General features: G+C 41.3%; 1 protein-coding gene and 1 long non-coding RNA gene across 3 annotated transcripts; both read right to left on the reverse strand.

Annotated features, from left to right (window-relative positions):
• Positions 1 to 495: 495 nt before the first annotated feature.
• hps3 (HPS3 biogenesis of lysosomal organelles complex 2 subunit 1) lies at positions 496 to 20,563 on the reverse strand. 2 transcript variants are annotated; one of them, XM_030048773.1, is made up of 24 exons: positions 20,466 to 20,563; positions 19,794 to 20,061; positions 18,998 to 19,069; positions 18,505 to 18,598; positions 17,935 to 18,008; positions 17,292 to 17,504; positions 16,379 to 16,439; positions 15,514 to 15,602; positions 14,970 to 15,084; positions 14,571 to 14,721; positions 14,147 to 14,229; positions 12,946 to 13,120; positions 12,671 to 12,752; positions 12,005 to 12,162; positions 8,865 to 8,973; positions 7,134 to 7,378; positions 6,681 to 6,858; positions 5,963 to 6,196; positions 5,272 to 5,469; positions 4,424 to 4,627; positions 4,132 to 4,236; positions 3,530 to 3,736; positions 2,785 to 2,872; positions 496 to 2,658 (listed from the first exon to the last, which is right to left on the reverse strand). In XM_030048773.1, the coding sequence occupies exons 2-24, from the start codon at positions 19,842 to 19,844 to the stop codon at positions 2,531 to 2,533; spliced, it is 3,114 nt and encodes a 1,037-aa protein (XP_029904633.1). In that variant the 5' UTR covers positions 19,845 to 20,061; positions 20,466 to 20,563; the 3' UTR covers positions 496 to 2,530. The 2 variants fall into 2 exon arrangements, with proteins under 2 accessions (XP_029904633.1, XP_029904631.1); XM_030048771.1 differs by having other exon boundaries at positions 14,571 to 14,724.
• Positions 10,221 to 11,285, reverse strand: LOC115357379 (uncharacterized). The gene is made up of 2 exons (XR_003928107.1): positions 10,455 to 11,285; positions 10,221 to 10,305 (listed from the first exon to the last, which is right to left on the reverse strand). It is a non-coding gene; the product is annotated as an uncharacterized LOC115357379 (long non-coding RNA).
• Positions 20,564 to 21,376: the final 813 nt, after the last annotated feature.

Here is a 21,376-nt window from a genome sequence, read left to right on the forward strand (position 1 = left end):
AAAAACTCTACAGCCGATGCTACTTGATGCCTGATGCATGCTGGGATACGTTCTAGTCTCCTACAATGACAAAGACTAAACAGGATGAGAAAATGAACTGATTTGTCGCATGATTTTCTCTTTTCTCTCCTGTGTATTATCACACTCCCACGGAAGAATACTTTGAATATATTCAGTCTAAAATCAACATAGACAAAACTAGTGATTAAGTGTAATGCTGCATTTACTCCTGGGTTTACAGACTTCAACTATTTGCAGACACACAAATGCAATCAAGACAAATATGGCCATCCTGAGTGTTTCCTCCTTCTTTTCTCTTGAAATGTGTTATTTCTCTTTAGTTAATTACATTAAAATCATTTAGACATTATTGCTTGACCCCATCATACTTCCCTGCAAATCATTATGCGATCAGTGTATCTGTATTTAACCCTATCAAACAGATACAGGTATAATTATATTGAAAAGTAAATGAAAGCTGCTGCTACTGAGTTCTCAGCTGTACTCTTCAATTCTTTGGTTTTATTTCAGAAGTAAAAAAAAACAAAAAAACAAATCAAAAAACATACATCATCAGAGCCATTGATTTAAAACATTTGAACATCACAGTTTCTACAGTCCTGCTCTGCAACTGTTAGACCAGCCTAATATTACAATGCTGTTTTATATAAATGACACTGATGCTGTTGTTAAGTCTCCAGGACAACTTGATCCACGTCTTCTGTGGTTCTGCTCGTCACAACACAGACTTGCATCTTTGGCTTTTGCAGAGCATTTGCAGTACATGATGATTTCACAAGAAAGGCTTGCTTTTGCGTTACTTTATCTCCCAAAATGGTTCAAACAGAACTCCTGCTTGAAGTAAAACAGAGCAGCTGCTGCATCAACATCAAGGTGTGTGACATCAAGTGTAAGCAGAGGGACACTTCAGTGTGTTGATTAAGTATTTACCAAGTCATATACAAGCAATACATATCAAAAAAAAAAAAAAATTAAAGGCATTGCTACAGCTTGGAGGTCAGGGATGCAACTTGTGACCTGAAGGTTGCTGGTTTGAAACCCTGGTCTAGATAAGTAACACATTCTCCTCCCTCAACAGATCTGTCATTACTAACAGCAGAGCACAACTTATACAGATCAGCATTATCATTTTTTGTGGAACATTATCCACGCACACTAGGCATTGCATTTATTCGGTCAAATACAGTAAATCATCTATATTCAAATTTATGAAACAAGGAATGGACATAATGGTCAGATACTGCTCCTCCATCCAAAGATAAATCTACTGAAAAGATCATTCATGTGACAAACAGTCATGGAATAAACTTCTTGCAGGCATTTGGAAATTTAATTGCAAGGTCTCATTTAAGAGGTATCTAAACTACACTTCAATGAATAAGACTTAGTAAGGCATAACTACAACGGTGTGTGCTTTGATTTTTTTTTTTCCTTTTCTTTCACCATGTGTATAGTATGTATATATAGTAATGTGCTCATCAATGATCTGTAATTGTTCTAATTTTATTCTGCTTATTCTCTATAATTACTATAGATTGTCACTGAGATGTATACATTTTTATATGTAATTGAAGTGATTGTCATCTCACTGTTTTATTGTTGTCACTGTCTTATCTGTGGACACCAGGACGATGAGCTGACTACTGTGTTTCCAGCTAAAGGAGATCCTGAAATGAACAAATGAAACATCTACTGTCCAGGTGTCCTCGAGCAAGGCACAAACACCTGGTTGCTAGAATGGAGCTGCAGGCAGTGCTGTGGCGCCGAGGCCCTTTGTGCTGCACTGCAGTTTGATCGCTTCCCTGCTAACTAGCTTGATGAGCTTAGATGTTGATGATGTTGTGAGAGCACTTCCAAAAATCAACCCGTTGTTGAGAGAGCTGCTGCTGTGAAAACTGAGCCAATAAGCAGAAATGCCTGACCGGGAGTCTGGCACAAAAAAACATAAAGTGGCTGTGTCCATTTTTTCATCAATAATAAAGTAAATAGCGCTCAAAATGAAACAAAATAAAATAAAATAAAAAAAGATCCTGGGTGCTGTCCTTGGTGCTGAAGGTTTTGTCATCAGTTTCTCATGCACGGTTGTCATCAGATGTAAATGTTCGGTAGCTTCCTTGATTCCTCAGTAAGGAATTCTTGCACTCAGGCCCGTAACCTGCAGTCTGCAGCTTAGACGACTGGTGCTGTGCGAATGTGAGGTACTGAATGAAACTGAGGCAGGGCGTTGCTGGGGAAAAGCAAACACACTCAATCAGCTTTCACTGGATAAATGAGGGCGCAGCGCTGCAGACAAGACCAGCTGGTACTAGGTGCCAGCTCAATTTGCAACATAGAAGAACGACTGACATATTCTACTTTGTTTGTTCCAGGGTGTTTGTGCACATTTAAGTCACCTGCGTTTACATATCTACTGTTAGGAGGATTTCTCTAAAAATGTAATGCAGGATTAACAAGGGTAAGAGGCACAGTAACACAACTCTGTGTGTTTGTGTGTGTGTTTGTGTGTTTGTCAGGCCAGCAAGTGTCTTTGACTGCAGGTCAGCAGGTGAGGCAGGAAGTACGACGCCGTGCCGTCATCAGGCAACAACTCCAGGAACTCTGCAGGGCTCGTCTCCATGGCAACCACTACCAGCGTCTCTGTCGGTATGGAAACACATCATATAAAACCAAAAGCACTAACAGAGTTGATGTTTTTTTTTCCTTTTATATTGTAGATTCTTTGTGATCTCTACTTTGGGCTGTGTTTTGGGGGCAGCAGTGTACCTTTGAGGGCAGCCAACAGGATGCTGTCGTCTGCAGCGGCTCTTGTCCTGTTACAGAGCTCCGGGAGCAGCTTCTGCCACCACAGCGGCTAGGAAAATTACGCCAGACAGACAGACAGACAGATGAATAAATAGAAACCACTCAGTGTCATAAAGCTGATGAATACAAGCCTTTCACAGCAGGCCTGGGTGATATGCACAAAACCACATATCATGATATTTTTGGACAAAATACCTCAATATCGATACTGTGACAACATTGTGAGATATTGTGGGAATGACTACTGGTGCTCTCACAAAACATGTACACAATCAGATTTTTGATACATGTTAATCAGTAATACCTATATAATATGTAAGTGGGTGAAGACGAATAATAGAACAGCTAGACCTGTCAGAAAATTACATCATTTTGCTGTAATGCAGCCTTTAAAACCAGGAAAAGGAGACACTTATGCACTATCACCATATTATGATATCCAAAGATATCTAGTGTCATATCACAATACTGATCTACTGCCCAGCCCTATTTCAGAGAACCAGTGTTTATGCTGTTGTTTGGTAACAGCAGGGAATGGAGATGATTTTGTTTCTAATTCATATCCTATTTTGACTTTTCTATAAACTAACTACCACTCAGTTTTATAGCAGATCTCAATTTTCACAATTTAAGACGGCAAATTAAACAGAGAACGGATATAACAGATTATACACTCCACCACTGGAATTCATCAGCCCACACTGACCATGTGTGTGTCCTGTAGCTGGTGGTTGGCGTAGGGTATGATGGCCTGGGGACACCGGTCCAGCAGCTTCTCCATGCTGCTCTCGTACTGCCCCCTTCTGGTGGCACAGAGCAGGTGCAGGCTGAAGCCCCACAGAGTTTCCTCTGACAGACGCTCCAACAGAGGCACGACAGAGCACACAGAGAGGGACGGCCCACAAAGGAGAGACTGGAGAGAGAGAGACAGAGAGAGAGAGAGAGAGAGAGACAGACAGACAGAGAGAGAGAGGATTTATATGTTATATATCATCATTTGGTGGCTCATGGGACCAAAGGGTAAAAGGGTAAAGGTAAAGGGGCTGCATGCTGAGCTCACCACAAAATTTCAACTAGTCTGAATATAGGAGGCAAGTAAAACAGTCTGCCAGTTTCACTTTTGCCTAATTCAATCTCACTTTTTTCAAGAAGACAATTTCTTGATGGCTCTCCTCTTCAGTAATATCACTTAAACCAAAATTACTGAGTGGACAGAAACATGTGGAATGAATTCACAGGCAATTTTATCCTCTCGTCCTGAAAAAAAAAAGGGGAAACACACAGAGAGGGAGCGTAAGAGGGCAGTACCTGCAGTTTGTGTAGCGCCTCCTGCTGTTGGGATTTGGTACTTGTAGCTGGAGTCAGAATACTGAGCCACGGGTACAGCACGCCATAGTGAGAACACGAGTTGATCTGAAATAAACACACACACACACACACACACACACACACACACACACACACAGTTGATTTCAGTCTAATGAAATCTTTAGCATTTGTTCATGGAAAAAACTAGACTGTTCAATATAGATACACATGTTGATCGGTTGTCAATTTGAGGAAAAATCTTCTAGATGTGAACTTTTATCGCATTCTGTACCAGGTCATCAGCGCTCTTCAGTGACCGGCTGGCAGGAGGCGTGTGTGGATGTTCGGGGTGTGTGTCGGGGTGCGTGTGTGTCAGCCGGTCGATGTAGACCGCAGCCAATCGGAACAGGAGTTCCTGGATGACAACCTCCTGTGATGAGGCCATTAGCACCGCCTCCCAGAAATCTACCAGCAAGCCGTCCTCGCAACCCAGCTCCTAGACACACACACACACACACACTCAGTGATTTTATGAGCTACTTTTTTCAACATGGATTAGGTGCATAGACCTGCAAAGGAAATAAAGAATTTTACAGATACCGAAAATAAATATAAAAAATAATTTTAGCTGAAGTTCAGTTAAGAAAAGGCTCTTATTTTGGAGTGTCACTGGTGATGTTACAGGAGCCGGTAAATCGCCAACCTGGAAGGAGGTAACTAGTGGAGTAAATTCAGTCTAAAAGAAGTTAAATAAAAATGGTTTTGATAAGATCCTGGATACCAAAGGAGGAGGCCAAAGAGATGCATAAAAAAGACACACATTTTTTATTCCTATGTTTGTGAGGGCCTTACGTTTACTGTCCACATAGAGTTGAATCAAGGTGAACTGGACTGTTTATAGATTTTTGAAGACATTTCAAGAAGCTTCTGGGATGAGAAGTGAAACATCTACAAACAGTCCAGCTGCCCCCGATTCACCTCCCTGACCTGGATGACTGAGAAGCTACACAGACGTTTTGTTTACTTCATTCACTGCCAAAATCTCCACAAACTCTTTCAACTCCAGGTCGAAACCATAAACAGGTTCTCACAAAGACCCTGTATGTACACACACACACACACACACACACGCACACACACCTTGAATACTTGATCAGCCTGTTCCAGCTGGACTCTGTTGTTCTCGTGCAGAGCCACCATGGCTGCCACCAGCAGGCCGGGCTGGGAGTGTGTGAGGTGGCGAGCAAATGCCGTGGGGTGTGTGTGTGTGTCCTGGCCTCCACTTCCACCGTGCAGCAACAGCCTGGGTTCCTCAATGAAGCCGTACACCAGCAGCATCTACACACACACACACACACACACACACACACACACACACACACACACACACATGCCAGACGACATGCCGTAAAACTAGAAACGTGAATAATAATAAAATAAAAAAATAAATAAAATATCAATAACCTAAATCCACCACTAACTGATGATAATCATTTCAGAATTTGTTTACTCTACAAAACAAAACAGAACATAATGCATTATATCATCTTTTATCCATTATTATGTCTATAAATTAATGAGCATCTGTGATTTTGGTTACCTTAGTTAATTTGTTAGTGATTGATAATCCAAGTTAAAGATTTGAATATACTTAGGATTCTTAAATGATTTAGTCATTTAGTCATTTAGTAAAGATGAATTAAAAGTAAACTAAAGTGTTTCTAAAAAAATGTATTAACTATGTCTTATGCCTACCTCACTTACTCTTACACATACACTCACACACACACACACACACACACACACACACACACTCCCTCCTCTCTCTCACCTCAGAGTGTCTGCCCATCAGCTGTGTGTACTGCAGCAGGTCGTCCAAGCGCAGGGCCATGGTTGCCATGGTGATCGTCAGGGGAACCGACACACCCGTGGTGTCCTCCAGGTACTGCAGCCGGACCATCATCTGGGCGGGGCTGGCGTGCAGCATGCCGGGGCTCGCACACACACTGACGAGCTCGGAGGGCTCTGATTGGCTAAAAATGTCTATTACCTCATCAGCTGCTTCCTGCAGGGAGAAGGCATTCTGAAGGGCTCTCTAGTTTGTGTGTGTGCATCTGTGAGTGTGTGTGTGTGTGTGGGAGGGGGGGCTTGTTTAGCTGTGTGTGTGTGTGTGTGTGTGTGTGTGTGTGTGTGTGTGTGTGTGTTGAAAGGAGTCATAACTGAATTTACAATACTTCACACAATAACCATATTACTACATAGTTTGATAATCCTTATTTAAGTTACTGTTAAAACTTAAAGTCACCGATTTCCTACACTGAACCTTAATATTAATATTAATGATACATTTTACATTATTTCATAATAAATAAGTGATTTGCAAATAAATTGTTTGTTTGTTGCACAAAAGATGCTAATGTAATAATATCAATGACTTTTTACTGAATTAGTAAACAATATGTGAGTTATTTGTTATTATCCAGATGAGATTAATAGGTATTAATGATTAACACCATTAATGATATATAAAATAATAAACTTGTGTGTACCTGAGTGAGGATCTGGTCCGTTTCCTCTAACAGGAAGTGCTTCAGGTAAAACAGGAAGCCGGGGCCGTAGGAGTGCGGGCTGTTGGGGAGGGGGCGGTTCCTGGCGATGACGTCGGTGACGGACAGACCAGACATCCTGTAGTACGGGAGAGCCAGGTGGCAGTCCCTCTGGTTTCCCCTGAGAGGGCCGAACAGAACAGAACATAGTAGAATAGAACAGAACAGAACAGAATAGAACAGAACAGAACAGAATAGAATAGAATAGAATAGAATCGCAAAGAATAGAAAAGTAAAGAATAACTTAGAACAGAACAGCGGAACAGAGCGCCACAAAGGAGACAGGGTGTTAATGATGTGTGTTTCTGCAAAGTTTTGTGTTTGTGTGTGTGTGTGTGTGTGTGTGTGTGTGTGTGTGTGTGTGTGCTCAGTGTGTGTGTGTGTGCTCAGTGTCACCTGCTGAAAGAGTCTCCCAGGTGGGCACAGTTGGCCCTGAAGGCCTCCTCCAGCTCCTGTCTGTCGGCGTCCGTCTCTCCGTCTGTGTTCGTCTCCGGTGAAACTCCGGCGTTTCCGTCGCCGCTGCGTTGCCGTGACGACGGCTGGAGCAAGGAGGCGCGGAGGAGGAGGTGAGCCTCACAGAGGAGGTGGCGACAGCTCTGGGTCTGCGGGCTGCTCTCCACATAGCGACGGCTGTATTCAATCTGACACACACACACACGCACACACACAGACAAATGAAGCAGAGGTGAGTGTACACACACAGACTAAAGCTCACACACTAACACACACCGACATGGAGAAATACACAACTACAGATGAATATATTTTCATGTGTGTGCATATGTAGGTAAATCTACAACAAAGTATTTACAAGGTTTAAAAAAAAGACATTTAGGGCTGTGTGATGCTGCCTCAAACTGAATTCACACCAATCAAAACAAAACAAGCTCTATTTTGACTGAACATTTAGCAAATCAAGCTCTGAAAGTTTTAATGGGCAGCAAAGAAAAAACGACAGCAGGAAACTAAATATTAGAGACATGACAGGCAACTGGATTTATGCAAAAACTGATACAAAAGTGCACAATAAACCAAATATGTTTCCTCGTGTATGGGTTGTGGAAAAAATAAAAAGACAGGAGAAGGTGTGAATCTAGAATTGAGGAAGAGAAATAAAAGGCAGTGAAATGCAAGTTTGAATCAGTTGCTTGATGGACCGACTCGGTGTATTGTACCCGGATCATAGTGATATAATAAACCTTTTCACTGCATCAAAAAAACAAACAAACAAACAAACAAACAAACAAAAAAAAAAACAAAACAAAACAAAAGTGCTTTTGATATTATACTAAAGTGTGCTGACTGAATCTAAGAGCGGACATGTGAGGCAGAAAGACTCAGTGTCCTCTAATGACTATTTCTGTCATACTGATACTTTAATACACTAAAGTAACATTAAATTTGCCTGCCATTTCACTGTTTGCAGGCATCTGATTTCATGAATATGCTGAACTGAAAATGTAAAGTAAAATGGATCGTTATTGATATTGATTCAACAAATCTTACTTCTTTTACTGTTAAATGTACAGGTAAAACATCCTTATTGATTGATTGATTCCTGCCACCTTGTTTTGTACTCCACTGCTACATTTACAGAAATATTTTTTTGTTTTTCATGTGCACATTCTGGTTTCATTTCTTTTTTTGTTTTAGTTTTCATCTGTACAGCTTTATGGTCTGCTCTTTCTTGTTGGTGAAATGCACCTGCACCTATGTCGCACTACCTCCTGCACACTGCGATGGCATTACTATTGATGATGTTTTGTTTCTGTTGCTTATGTGTGACGTTGTCGATATTGAAATGTTGTTGTTGTCGACGGTCACCTGACTGTCTCGTTTTATCTGTTTTTGATTGTAAAGCACTCTGTGTATTCGTACTGAGAAGAGCGCTATATAAATAAAATTTTACTTACTTACTTACTTATTTCTATTTTCTTCATGGTGAGTTCTGTGTGTGTGTTAGATTTAAGTGTGTTTTCTGTCCTTGTTGACCTTTTTTGATTTACGCCATTGTTTACGTGAATAAAAAATAAAAAGGACATAAACATGTAAGCATAGACCTTCAGACACAAACACACACACACATACAGAGTTGTGTCACAGTGCGTGTGTGTGTGTGTGTGTTACCATCTCATGGTAGAGTGTGAGGGGCGTGACGGTGTCGACCACATAGAGGTTCCACCCGTGTCCCACCTCGCTGGACTCTCTGGGCCGAGACCCCGTCCACTTCCTGTTGCTGGGGTCAGAGGTCAAAGAGCAGCAGAGGCAACAGGAAGTAAAAAATCAAACAGGGAGACGTTTGCTGAACCTCAGAGCCTCGTCTCGCGGCCTCACAGACTTTCAAACATCATCCTGTTAACCTCCCTGCCAGAACCAGCAAGACCTTCTTATGACTTTTAGCTGTTTGCAAATTGCGCAGACTGATCAGAGGGAACTACCCATAATTCCTAGTGTTAGTGATAGTGATGGTATTATTATTATTATTATCTTTGAACATTATCAGCAGTATTAATAAATTATATGTAAAGCACTTAAAGCTGCTTGTGCTTGAAAAGTGCTACATAAATAAAGGTTATTCATATTCATATTATCTATAGACTCTCAGGCAATAGGAAAATGCACTGATATAAGTTTCAGTGTTCACAGACCGTGTTAATAGTAATCAAGGCCATCATTATCAAATATGAGTTATACAAAGATGTTTTGAGCATTTATTACCAGTTTGAGCTGCTGACAAAGAATGCACTGCTGCTTGGTTGGAAAAATGAGACTGCACAAGTATCTCTAGTTACATGAAGCTCTTATGAATTTCCTCTCTATATTTTCAACATTAAGAAAAAAAACCTCTGTCTGACTGACTGAGAGAGGTCTGTGAGTCTGTGAGTCCAGAGTCCAGGCAGTGCAGTTCAGCTGAATAACTCCTACTGAACAGCACGCAGTGACAACACACATGAACACAACGTAAATACTCAAATACAGCTTCATTTTTACTGGCATTAATCTCTTACATTTAAAAATATAAATCCAGTCGCTGAATGTGTAAATAAATCTAGAAAAACAACAGACAGTTCACAACGGGTTCCTTTGGGTGTCACATGAAAAACCTTTCATCTCTAACTTACCATTTTCTCCTTTAACTGACAAACTGTCTTTCTGGTGATGCATTATGGTCAAAAACACAATCGCACACACAGCACACTGCACGTTATACAACGGGTTTTCCCGGCCAAACGATCTGATTGGCTGAGAGGCGATCCGGCCACGTTGCCGGTCACTAACGAGAAAGCGGCAGCTCGTCTCCGGCCTTCTCGCTTCTCTGCTGTTTTGCACTTGCACTAGCCGTTGTATAAAAGCTACAACACCAGAGAGGTGGCTCTGTTCTGTATTTGTAGGTACTTCCTGTTTCTCAGTCGTACCCAGAATCACAGTAAAGAGCATCCTCCTGAGGTATTGCTGCAATTAACGAAATACTCCCATGTTTTGGGCAAAATACCCTTTTTCCGACTTTCCCAGACTGAGACAAGATGTTCAATAGCATTTTCGCCTCTGTACGTCCAAAACTAGGCTACTGACTCCCATAGCCTTCAAGTCTTTATGCTAAGCTAACACAAAATGCTACCCACAGGAAGTGAACCACAGGACGTACAGAGGTGAATGTGGAATCAAACATCTAGTCTCAGTCTGGGTAAGTCAGAAAAAGGGTATTTTACTCAAAACGTTGGAGTATTCCTTTAATACCTCAACAGCACAATATTACAGAGGTATAGCATCGTAAACAACCAGACTAAGAGTTAGTGAACCTGATGCTCAGGTTAACATGCTGCTCCTTGACCGGCTTATTGGCTCCAGCAGCCACACACGATGCTCCCTAGTGTTTGAGTGTGTGTGTATATGTGTGTATGTGTGTGTTAGAAACAAACCAAACATCATTAGTCTGTCAGCATAGAGACACACACACACACTCAGGGAAGTTAGATGGGTTATGATTGGCTGAGCTCTGGGACAAAAACAGGAAGTGTTTTCACTATTAGACCAAGCTGCAAAGTCACAACACTCTGTTGGTTTCCTGAGGTCGAGCCGTCACTGCTGAGGACTTTGTGCCAAAAAGTGGATGCAGCCGTCTTTTATGTCTAAAACTCAGGGTACTGGAACCGATACAGGAGCGTTTTGCCAGCAAACACTAATTCCCAGGATACATTATTGAATTTCCTTTAACTAGAGAAGTTTTAATAAGAAATGAAACCCTTCTGCAATCAAATCTATAAAGACTTCTTTAGTTTGTTTTCTGAAATCAATTTTCTTTAAATATAGTATAGTGTTTTTTTTTTTTTTCTATTTGTTGCCATGGTACAATGTAATCGTTGTAAAAGTGGCACATTTTCAAATTCATGATTTACTTGATAATTTCTATTAGAGGTTTTAGGTTCGAAATAGTTCAACTTCAATTTTGACATCTAATAAAAACGTTTTCTGCCTTCAGAGTCCCATAGTGTAATATCTTTACTGCCTTTGAGGTTAAAGTTAGGCTGAATGTCTCAACAGAGGCTGAACAAATACCTTCAAGTTAAAAGACCTGAAAATTGAAAAAAAAAAAAAAACAAACTGCATTGCTATTACATTTCAGGCTCATTGCCACTGCTGGCTCACAGTTATCAGTCTCCATGACACAAAGTGGGTGAACTCTTGTCGTTGGTGATGTGCAAAGTGAAGAAAACCCTTTTAAAATGAGGCGTCATGTACAGACTCAGTTAATAATCTTCTGCTAAGGTGAGTGATACCGACAGTTCAGGCGTTGCAGCTTGGCCAGAAAGTGACAACTGAGACTCTGAGGGTGGCACGGGGTGGGGGTGGGGGCGGGGGCGGAGGGGGTCTCTTACAGGAAGGGGCGGGACAGAAGGCTCTCCAGAGCCGGCGTGGTTGAGGGATCGATTCCCACCGCCAGGAAAATACCAGTCAGCATGGTGTGTTCTTTCAACTCACTATAATAATAATAATAATAATAATGATGATAACACACACACATTCATAAATGCATTCAGCTGCACTCTCATGCACACACACACACACACCTCCAGTGTTTGATAAAGTCCTCTTCAACAAGATCAGAAGCCCACAGATATCTGACGATGTCTCAGATGAAGTTTTTACAGCCAAAACGTGTGAATGATCAGTGCAGTGTTTTACTCACGAGTGTGATTTATGCAGGTGTTTGTGTCTCAGTGTGTGTGTGTGTGTGTGTGTGTGTCATGTGTGTGTGAGAGACATACATGCTCCTGCGCTGTGCGGTGCGTTCGGCCTCCTCTGGCGTCTCCGTGTCGGCGGTGGAGAGCAGGACCACGTGGCGGCCGTACACACACAGCGAGCGCAGGCCGATGAACAGCTGCATCCTGAGAGCGCACACCTCCAGGGTGCAGGGAGGGCACGCCTGGAAAAAGACACCAACACACACACATACAGACACACCCATGAACACATCAATGTTTTAATCTATCCTGTACACAGCAAGATATGACATTCAACTTTCACTTGTGGTGAAGGAATATTTGACCAGGAGTGTTAAGCAGTCGACTGTGTACTTTGTCCATCACTGCAATTAACAATTTAACATTGTGATAAAAAGAACATTAATATAAAGAAACAGAATTATACCCACAATGTGAATAGATAGCATTAGCTTCATACTCAAGGGCAACTGAGGGCAGTGCTGCTCATTCATTTTGGCCAAAGTTTCATGTCTTCCCTCCCCTTTAACAATGTTTGGTATAAGTGAGAAAGTATTAGACCTGCCTGTTCGCTGTCTGCTTTCCATAACATTACCAAAAACAAACTTCTGCACAAGCATGTAAGGAGATTCCAATAAAAAAAAAAAAAAAAAACAGGGTTGGTGTCGGGGTTAAAGGTCAGGGATTATCAGTGGGAGGTCAGGCTCCTACCCTCATGGTGGTGTCGATGTAGGGGTCTTCAACTCTGGCTGCTACTGCTGCACAGCGAACCGAGAAGCACTGCAGAGCACTCCTAACACACACACACACACACACACACACACACACACACCAAACAGAAGACTTTCAAGAGACAGACTAATAATTATAATTATCATAATTAATACCTGTAGCTTTTCCGCAGCGTGACATCTAATGCAAAGCTGTTTTTAAATAAAATGAACACATGCTAATGTCTGTGCATCATAATATGACAACAGGCGTACTTGGTGATGACGTGCAGCAGATGGTCCGTTAGCACCGCCTCCAGGGCCTTCTCTGGATACTGATAGGCCGAGAGCAGCTCGACTCCGCCCCTCAGGCTGTAGAGGTAGCCAGTGGTGGGGAGCGAGAAGAAGCAGAAGATACATGCCGGCTCATCGACACACACCGACTGGTTATCTGGAGAGAGAGAGAGGGGGAGAGAGAGAGAGAGAGAGAGAGAGAGAGAGAGAGAGAGAGAGAGAGAGAGAGAGAGAGACAGAGACAGAGAGAGGGCGAGTTATAGCTGACTTTAAGAGACAGTCGATGCAAGTTAGTTTTCCTTCGCTGTTTTACGGCAGCTGTGGCCTAAAGTTTAGAGAAGAAGGCTTGTAGTTGGAAGGGTTGACGGTTCAATCCCAGAACAACAGGAAAATGTGGGTGGGGGTTAGTGCTGGCCAATCTATTGATTATTATATCAATGTTGTGATATGAGACTAAATATTGTATCATAACATCCTGATATGCCCTAAGTGTTGTCTTTTCCTGGTTTTAGAGGCTGCATTACTGTAAAGCGATAGATGTTTTGAACTTATCAAACTGTTCTTGCTGTTCTAATATTTGCCTTTACCCACTTAGTTATTATATAAGCATTACTGATGATAATTTATCACAAAAGTCATTGTGTAGATATTTTGTGAAAGCACCAACAGTCATCCCCACAAAATCAATATATTTGGTAAAAAATATCATGATACTTGATTTTGTCCACATCGCCCAGCCCTACAAGAATCATCACACCGGTGTGTTTGTGAGCATCAAAGGGTTAAATCGAGCACTGATGAAGTGATTTAGAGAAGATTTCCAAATATTGAGATGTGTATCATGTATCATGACATAGTCTAAATACATATATGTATATATATATATATATATATATATATATATATATATATATATATATATACATATATATATTTCCCAGCCCTCATGGGAGGAGTGAGTTAATAATGCTTTCCCCTCCCTCAATACCCACAGCTGATGTGCCCTTGAGCAAGACACAACCTCCAAGCAGCTGATTGAAGCAGCTGGTTGTACTGGGCAGGTCCCAGGTGTGAATGAGTGGAACTGTGTGAATGTGTGTGAGGGCGTTGCTGAAAAAGAGCGTACGTGCTCAGCGTACTTCCATGGGTAAACAAAGGCTAAAAAAACAAATGCTGTACTCACTGGTGAACAGTGGGTGGAGCTGTAGGGAGTGGAGTCGAGTCTCCTCCACGCTGCAGCCCTGTGCGAAATCTGGAGCAAAACGTCTGCAAAAGGAGAAATTTTAAATCTGGATGGTGCAAGAATCATTTGTCAGCAGTCAGATTTCACACAGACGTACTGACAGATACACTCAGGGTTTTTTTTTTTTCCAAAACTGGGAAAACTTTAACCCCAACCCTAAACTAACCCTACCCCAACCTTCACCACAAATATCCTGTAAATGCTAATTCTGAACAATCTTCTTGTAGAAGTGAGGACTCGTCAAAAACATACTCACTTTGCAAAAACACCTTCAGTTCAAAGGTCAAAAGTCAAACTAACTTGCTCAAGCATGTATGTTAGTACAAGAAAATCCGAACACACACACAAACACACACACACATACCTGAACAGCACATAGGACACTTTGTAATGTCCCCTGTCCTCCAGGCCGGTCTTTTCCATGGTAACGGTGAGACCACAGTCTCTGGCTCGGTCGCCAAGCAACTCCTGATGTCTCGGCAACAGCAGAAACTCAGTTGGGTCATCAACAGGATCTGCTAGAAAATACACATGCGCACACACACACACACACACACACACACACAGTTATTTCACAAATGTAAACTTAAGGCAATCAAAGCTAGATTTCACACGTTGGCAGTAATTTGAAGATTTTGATTCCCAGGAGCCATGTAATGTGACATCGGTGAGCCTTGAACTTTTACTTCCTTTGACTAAGTAGACACTCCTCGGTAAACAATGGATATAATTTGTGTGGCAAGAAAACAAGGAGGGCAGTCACTTTGATGAGTGTCCGGAGTTTCTTCCTGGTCTTTAGGGTCTGATGTTGCATCCAGTTTCAGCACCAGCACCTCCAGCTCTGCCTGCACAGCCACGTATCCCGCACACAGCGCCACCTAGATCAGGACAGAGGTGTTGATGGAAAACCCAAATCCAAGGAGAATCTATTTTAGTCCATTGTATTTTGGAAATAAACCTTACACCTTGACGTGTAAAATCGACGACATGTTTTGGTCTATGCACAGCAACATTATTAGGATGCTGCTTACTGATCACTGAGCAATTCTAGCAAACATTTTCTGAAAATGGTTTAGCAGGTAAAGATGTTTCGAGCTCCAATGTGAATAAATTGCCAAGAGGTATTATCATTTCCCAGTTTGATTCGACAGGATTGTGTGTGCACTGAATGGCACGAATAGAAGACAATGTAAAGAAAAGCACAGGAAATAAAAGCGAAATTAAACAAAAGTAAAGTAAAAAAAAAAAAAAAAAAAAACAAGGCAAAGGAAAGCAAGGCAAAGAAAAACATAGGAAAGAAAAAGTACCTGCTTTGGTGAAATTCCTGGAACATGCAGGATGACCGAGCGTTCAAAATCCAAGACAGAGACGTTCTGGTTTGGACTTGAACTCTGAGCTACAAGCAGAAAAAAAAGGAGAAGTCAGACTGCACATAATCAGAAAAACAAGAAGAGGAAAAGAATCCTCCTTGTGCTTTTATTTTCTAATTTCATCATACCCCCTTAATTCATGTCCTTCACCCCCCACTGTATGCTCTTCCACACAGTAACCTACATTCAGAGTCATTCAGAGGCACACGGGTCATTATTTAGGTCAGTAAAAGAGAATTTAATGTCATTTTCTGAAGTTATTCTATTGGAGATAATGGCTGACTTACATTAAGCCATTAACTCATTTTGTCCCCCAGACTTGGCCTCATTTTAATAGAGATCATATCCCATGTGAGACGTCATTTAATACAGAGCCTCTTTTGACAGTCCACCAGGAAAGTCAGCATAGCGGTGCGTCCAGAGACACACTGAAGTTTTTTTTTCTAATGAATTCTTTTGGGGGCTGGTTGGACAAAACCAGGCGCTTATGATCACAGACAGGCTCAGTATGCTCATGTGCAGCTGTGTAAGTTTAAAATGGGATCAACTGTGGTGGCTCTGGTAGAGCTGCACATGCCCTGTAGCTTCCTGAAAAAAGTAGATTCAAATACTTTATATGAATTCTGAGTGACTGATGCTAATAGCTGTGGATTTTAATGAAACATGATCTTTTAAAATGACGGCTGGGACTCCAAAGTGGGATCCTATTTCTAAGGAGGAACTACAAGTTTTGGCACAAACTGAGTTTCTGCTATAAAATGTCTTTGTATTTTATGTGTGTGTGTGTGTGTATAAATATTACCTTGAGTCTGACTGGAGCTCTGCTGAGTGCTCTGCCAGGGGCTCTGCAGGTTCTGCTGACTCTGTTTTTTTTTTTTTTTTTTTTTTTAAAGGGAGATATTTCATTACGTTTCTCAGCAAACGGGTGCTAAATACAGTATTTCACCTCTACGTAAAACAATACAAAAAGACGCAGAGGTCATGAAATCCAATAGTGAATAAAGACAGTAAAATGAGGCAGATTCATACAGATTTCTCTGCTTCTCTGGTTGATGCAGGTGTGATCCTGAAGATGCCAGGGTAAAGTAAGAAGAGGAGGCATTTGTGAAAATCACAAATGGTGACCACAAGTAACTAGTGAGGACTACAGCAGTACCACTTGTGTTTTCTCTGTCTGCCTAGGAAAAAATCTGCCTTGTAAACCACCTTTTCCTCTATATAAGGTAAACAGTGCATTTTAATAGTAATTTCTAACATCTTTAGCGTTAAATGAAATTAAATTTAAGGCTAATTGTATTACAAACAAACAAATCGAAAACCAGATGAATATGGCAATGTGCAAGGGCAAAGCGGGATACATGACAATAGGAAATAAAATGTTAAACAAATTGTTGTTCATGATGTCTAACCGTAATTGGTGTGTCCTAAAAGAGGTACAATTAAAAAACACAAAAAACAACATAATTTTACATATTGCACTACTAACCCTGTTCCTGTTCTATATAAATCTGACATGTAGAACAAAGTCACCTAATAAAAACAAATGAATCTGATATTTTAACACTTCCTAAAGCTTTAAATAATGAAAAGTTACCTCAGCATGGATATAAGACACAGATGTAAAGAGATAAAATTAATGGAAAACTGCACAAACTTCAAACTCCTGTGTATTATTTCGAACAAATCTCCACGTGTGGAGAGTTTCTTCTTCTCACCAGGTTCTGCTGGTTCTGTCTCTTCAGGCTGAACAGCACCAAAGTTTTGTCGCAGCCGACCAGAAGGTCCCCCGTTACCGGGCAACACGCCACGGCAACAGGCCGCTCTGACAGAGGGATCTCAATGATCTCCATCTGAGCTCCACCCCGCAGTGACGCCCCACGGAGCAGGTGGCCCAACAAGCGCACCCCGACACGGGCCTTCTCCTCCGCCTGGATGGAGAGAGAGAGAGGGAGAGAGAGAGAGAGAGAGAGAGAGGGAGAGAGAGTGAGAGAGAGAGAGAGAGAGAGAGAGAAATTAAAAAAAGTAAAGGCTGGACTGCACAGAACAGACATCAACCTGGTAGAATCTATTGGATATATATTTATTATCTATTGGACTCTTCTGGGCATTTTTTGTGCTGACTCATGGTCCTTAAACACACAGAAACACAAGAAATCTGATGTCGATCCAGCATGACATGATACAACATTTAAATACATCATTTTATAGCTTTCTTTTTGCTAGTTGTATTTCTTAATAGTGTTCTGATAATGTTTTGGTAATTTTGAGCTCATTTTTAATTTGTGGCTGTTTGGGTAATGATGGTGTTTAATTAATTCATGGTTTCTGTGTAAAAGCTTTTCCAGCCTCAGCTCCTACCTGGTAGCGCCAGTTGGTGTAGGCTCTCAGGTAGGTGGCGCTGTTCTTCTCCTCGATGGTCACCAGGTAGTCACCTGGAGGTGTGTGGGAGATGCAGGGTAAACAGGTAATAGAGAGAAAAGGCAGGATGTTAAAGGATCTCTATTTCTCTTTCTCGACAAAACACACACACACACACACACACACACACACACACACACACTCAAATCAACTTCTGTAGCTGCTACTTTGTTGATGCTCTCATTTATAAAGTCCTTTGGGGATGTAGATCATCGCCTACACCTGTACTCACAGTTACAATCAAAGAAAAAATTTACGTGACATGTTTTTCTTGGCTTAAGTTTTATAAACGTTATTTAAATGTTTCCTTTTGCTTTTTTTATGTGGAAACTGTGTTTACCTGGCAGCTATCAATTATTGGAGGAGATTGTTTTGTAGTGATTTACAGATTAATTGTGTTTTTGGTGTCTTCATTCATTCACACACAGACAGAGGCTGACCTGACAGACAGACAGACAGACACACACACACACACACACACACACACAAAGGAGAGGGGAGGAGCTCTACCTATGTTGCTGTACTTGATGCTCCTCACGGTGCCCATGGTGCCGAAGCGGCAGAGCAGCGGGCAGCCCTCCTGCTCCACGTCGTAGGCCTCCACCTGGGTTTAGTTCAATATCACAACGTCAGCACCCTGCAGGAACCAGGCACCTCCGGTCTGCTTTTTCAGACCAGAGATAAACTGGCGGGTCTGATACCAAGCTCTTTTGGTCTTTATTATCATTATTATTATAACTAGACTATAATAGACTACTAAATGCACCATCTGAACTCCTCCAGGCTTAATAATTCTATTTTCTACACAATCAATCAATTAATCAATCAAGAGGGAACAACACTTTAATTTCATTATTCAACCTGTTGTATAATGACAAATAAACTTCCTTGTATCCTTGTATCCTTGTATCCTTGTATACAAAGAACAAATCATGCTTAGAATAACACAGCAGAAGTGATATTACTGTAATTATTAAAAAAGAAAAAAATGAATGAATGTAACCTTGCATCCTCCAACTGCTACCACGAACAGAGCTCCACCGCCACAGCAGAACAGGCCGGGCTCCTGCTCCACCTGAGGCCAGAAACAAACAGATTCAACAGATAGACGGAAACATAGAGCAGTACTGTCAAAAATATATGTGCTGAGATTTTGCTTTTTCACTTGATTTGTTGATTCCTGATTTGATGGACAGTAAAGACACTGGTATCATATGAAACTAGCCGACCGAAAGGAATCCAGCAAAGGGGCTAAATATCGCTTCAAAGGTAGGCTAAATTTTGGTGAGGGAAAAAGCCTAAAAAACAGTGTTGGAGTTGCATAAATTGGGTTTGACTGTAAAGCTGAGACTCTTGTGGATTCAATGAGCCACATTTGATTCATGTGTGATGATGTTATTAGCTCCTAAAGCAGCCATTTCATTGTAGTGAGACCATTTCATGAAACTCGACATCACTTTATAAAATGACCTACAGCGACATCTAGGATAATGACAGCCTTATGAAACTTCACAACCACAAACTAGAGACCCGAGTCATGCAGAGGGTGCCTGGTTTTCCTCGGTAAACTGTCCATGATGGCCAGTTTCCGAGCAATTTCCACAACAGACGATAACGCAAAAAACCAAAATCACAATAAATCGTGATATCGAATCGCAATACATGTAGAATTGGCACTCAAGTGTCGTGACAGCATCGAATCAGGAGATAAGGATGTCGTCCCAGCCTTAAAACACAGCACACACTCAACCCTGTGCTGCTGTGTGTGAGAAAGGCACCCGTCTGGCTGCATCACTGACCTGGACTATCTGCTGCGAGGCGAATGGGTGGCAGTTGTACACATGCACCATGTTTCGTCTGGGAGAGCCGATTCGGGCCAGGATGGGAATGTTTACCAGCCGGTGGCCGGTGTCCTCTCCTCTTCCTCTTCCTTCTCTTCCTCCTTCTCTGCTGCTGCTGCTGCTGCTGCTGCTGCTGCTGCTGCTCAGGTTCACAGCCCCAAGTCCATGTTACTGCTCCTCTCTGCTCAAGGTGCTCCTTAGAGGCTTCCTCCAAGAAAAAAAAAAGCTAGAAAAGACACATGAGAGAAAGGTGCTTTAGTGTGGTCCACTTTCCCACCAACACATGAGCAGTCTCCATATTTCAAAATAAGACGCAGCTGAAAAGACAATAATTTGAGTGTAAGAAAAAAGAAGAAATACCTCCAACCACAACTGCAACTCACTGCCTCTCTTATCTCTCTAGCTAGCTGTCCACCAGGAACTAGCACAGTGGTGTGTGTGTGTATGTGTGTGTGTGTGTGTAACTCTAATCGATATCACATGCTGCAGTCTTGTGAGCAGCAGCAGCATCACTGGTAAGCCGGTGTGGTATGCTCCAATTCAGCTCAAAATTAAATAACCATTCGCTTAAATGAATTAAGATAATAAGGCTTTACTGCAAAAAAACGTCTATAAACAGTTTGAAACTACCTGACCGGCTGCCGGCTCTCTAGTTTCCTCTGTTTTCCTGGGTTGGGAGAGTCGCTCTCCTCAGTTTGTTGATTCACGCCGCAAAGCAGGAAGAGAAGCGTCAGCGACAACAACACAGCGCCCGCCCCCTCTCAACGCTCATTGGTTTATTTTACTGCTTGTATTGTGTTCGGCGTTCCCATTGGCTATCGAGCTGTCAGGCGAAGCAAGAAGACTCACTCCTTTCAGTTAAATGGAGATATGTGAAAGTGAAACCCGCGGCGTGTTTCATGACGAATAAAATAAAATAAAATAAAATAAAATAAAATAAAATTAAATTAAATTAAATTAAATTAAATTAAATTAACGATAAAAACAATAAAAAGTATAAAAACAATGATAACAATAAATAAATAAATAAATAAAAAGTTATCTGCTTGCAACTGTTTCTGACATTGATGCTATGTTGGCCAAGGCTCGCATATAAAGGAAGCATTTATTTTCCAGCTTTCGTCTCAGCGGTAAAACCAAACCAAATCAAGTGACATAAAATAAAATAAAATATCAGAAGAACATAATTTGTACTGAAGCCCCCAGCCGTTTTTCTTTATGTTTGCTCTTTTTAAAATTACTATTATATTATATCATATTTTTCGGTATCCTTTCGCGTGCACTTAATGCTTCTCCTCGATGCAGCCAATTCTAAGATAAGCAAATTATAGATATCTTAATATCAAAACAAAACAAAACAAAACACAAAACATGTTTTCACTCCGTCTAACCTCTGGCCTCTCTCCACTCAGGCAGAGATACTGACTCAAATGCGATCCAATCTGTTCTAGTTACAATTTCCCCAGGCCGCACTGATGCCAACTACATATTTATTTTTTTTTTGTTTATTTTTTTTAATTATTATTTAAATTATTATTATT

Source organism: Myripristis murdjan, chromosome 4 (assembly GCF_902150065.1).
Source record: "Myripristis murdjan chromosome 4, fMyrMur1.1, whole genome shotgun sequence".
NCBI lineage: Eukaryota > Metazoa > Chordata > Actinopteri > Holocentriformes > Holocentridae > Myripristis > Myripristis murdjan.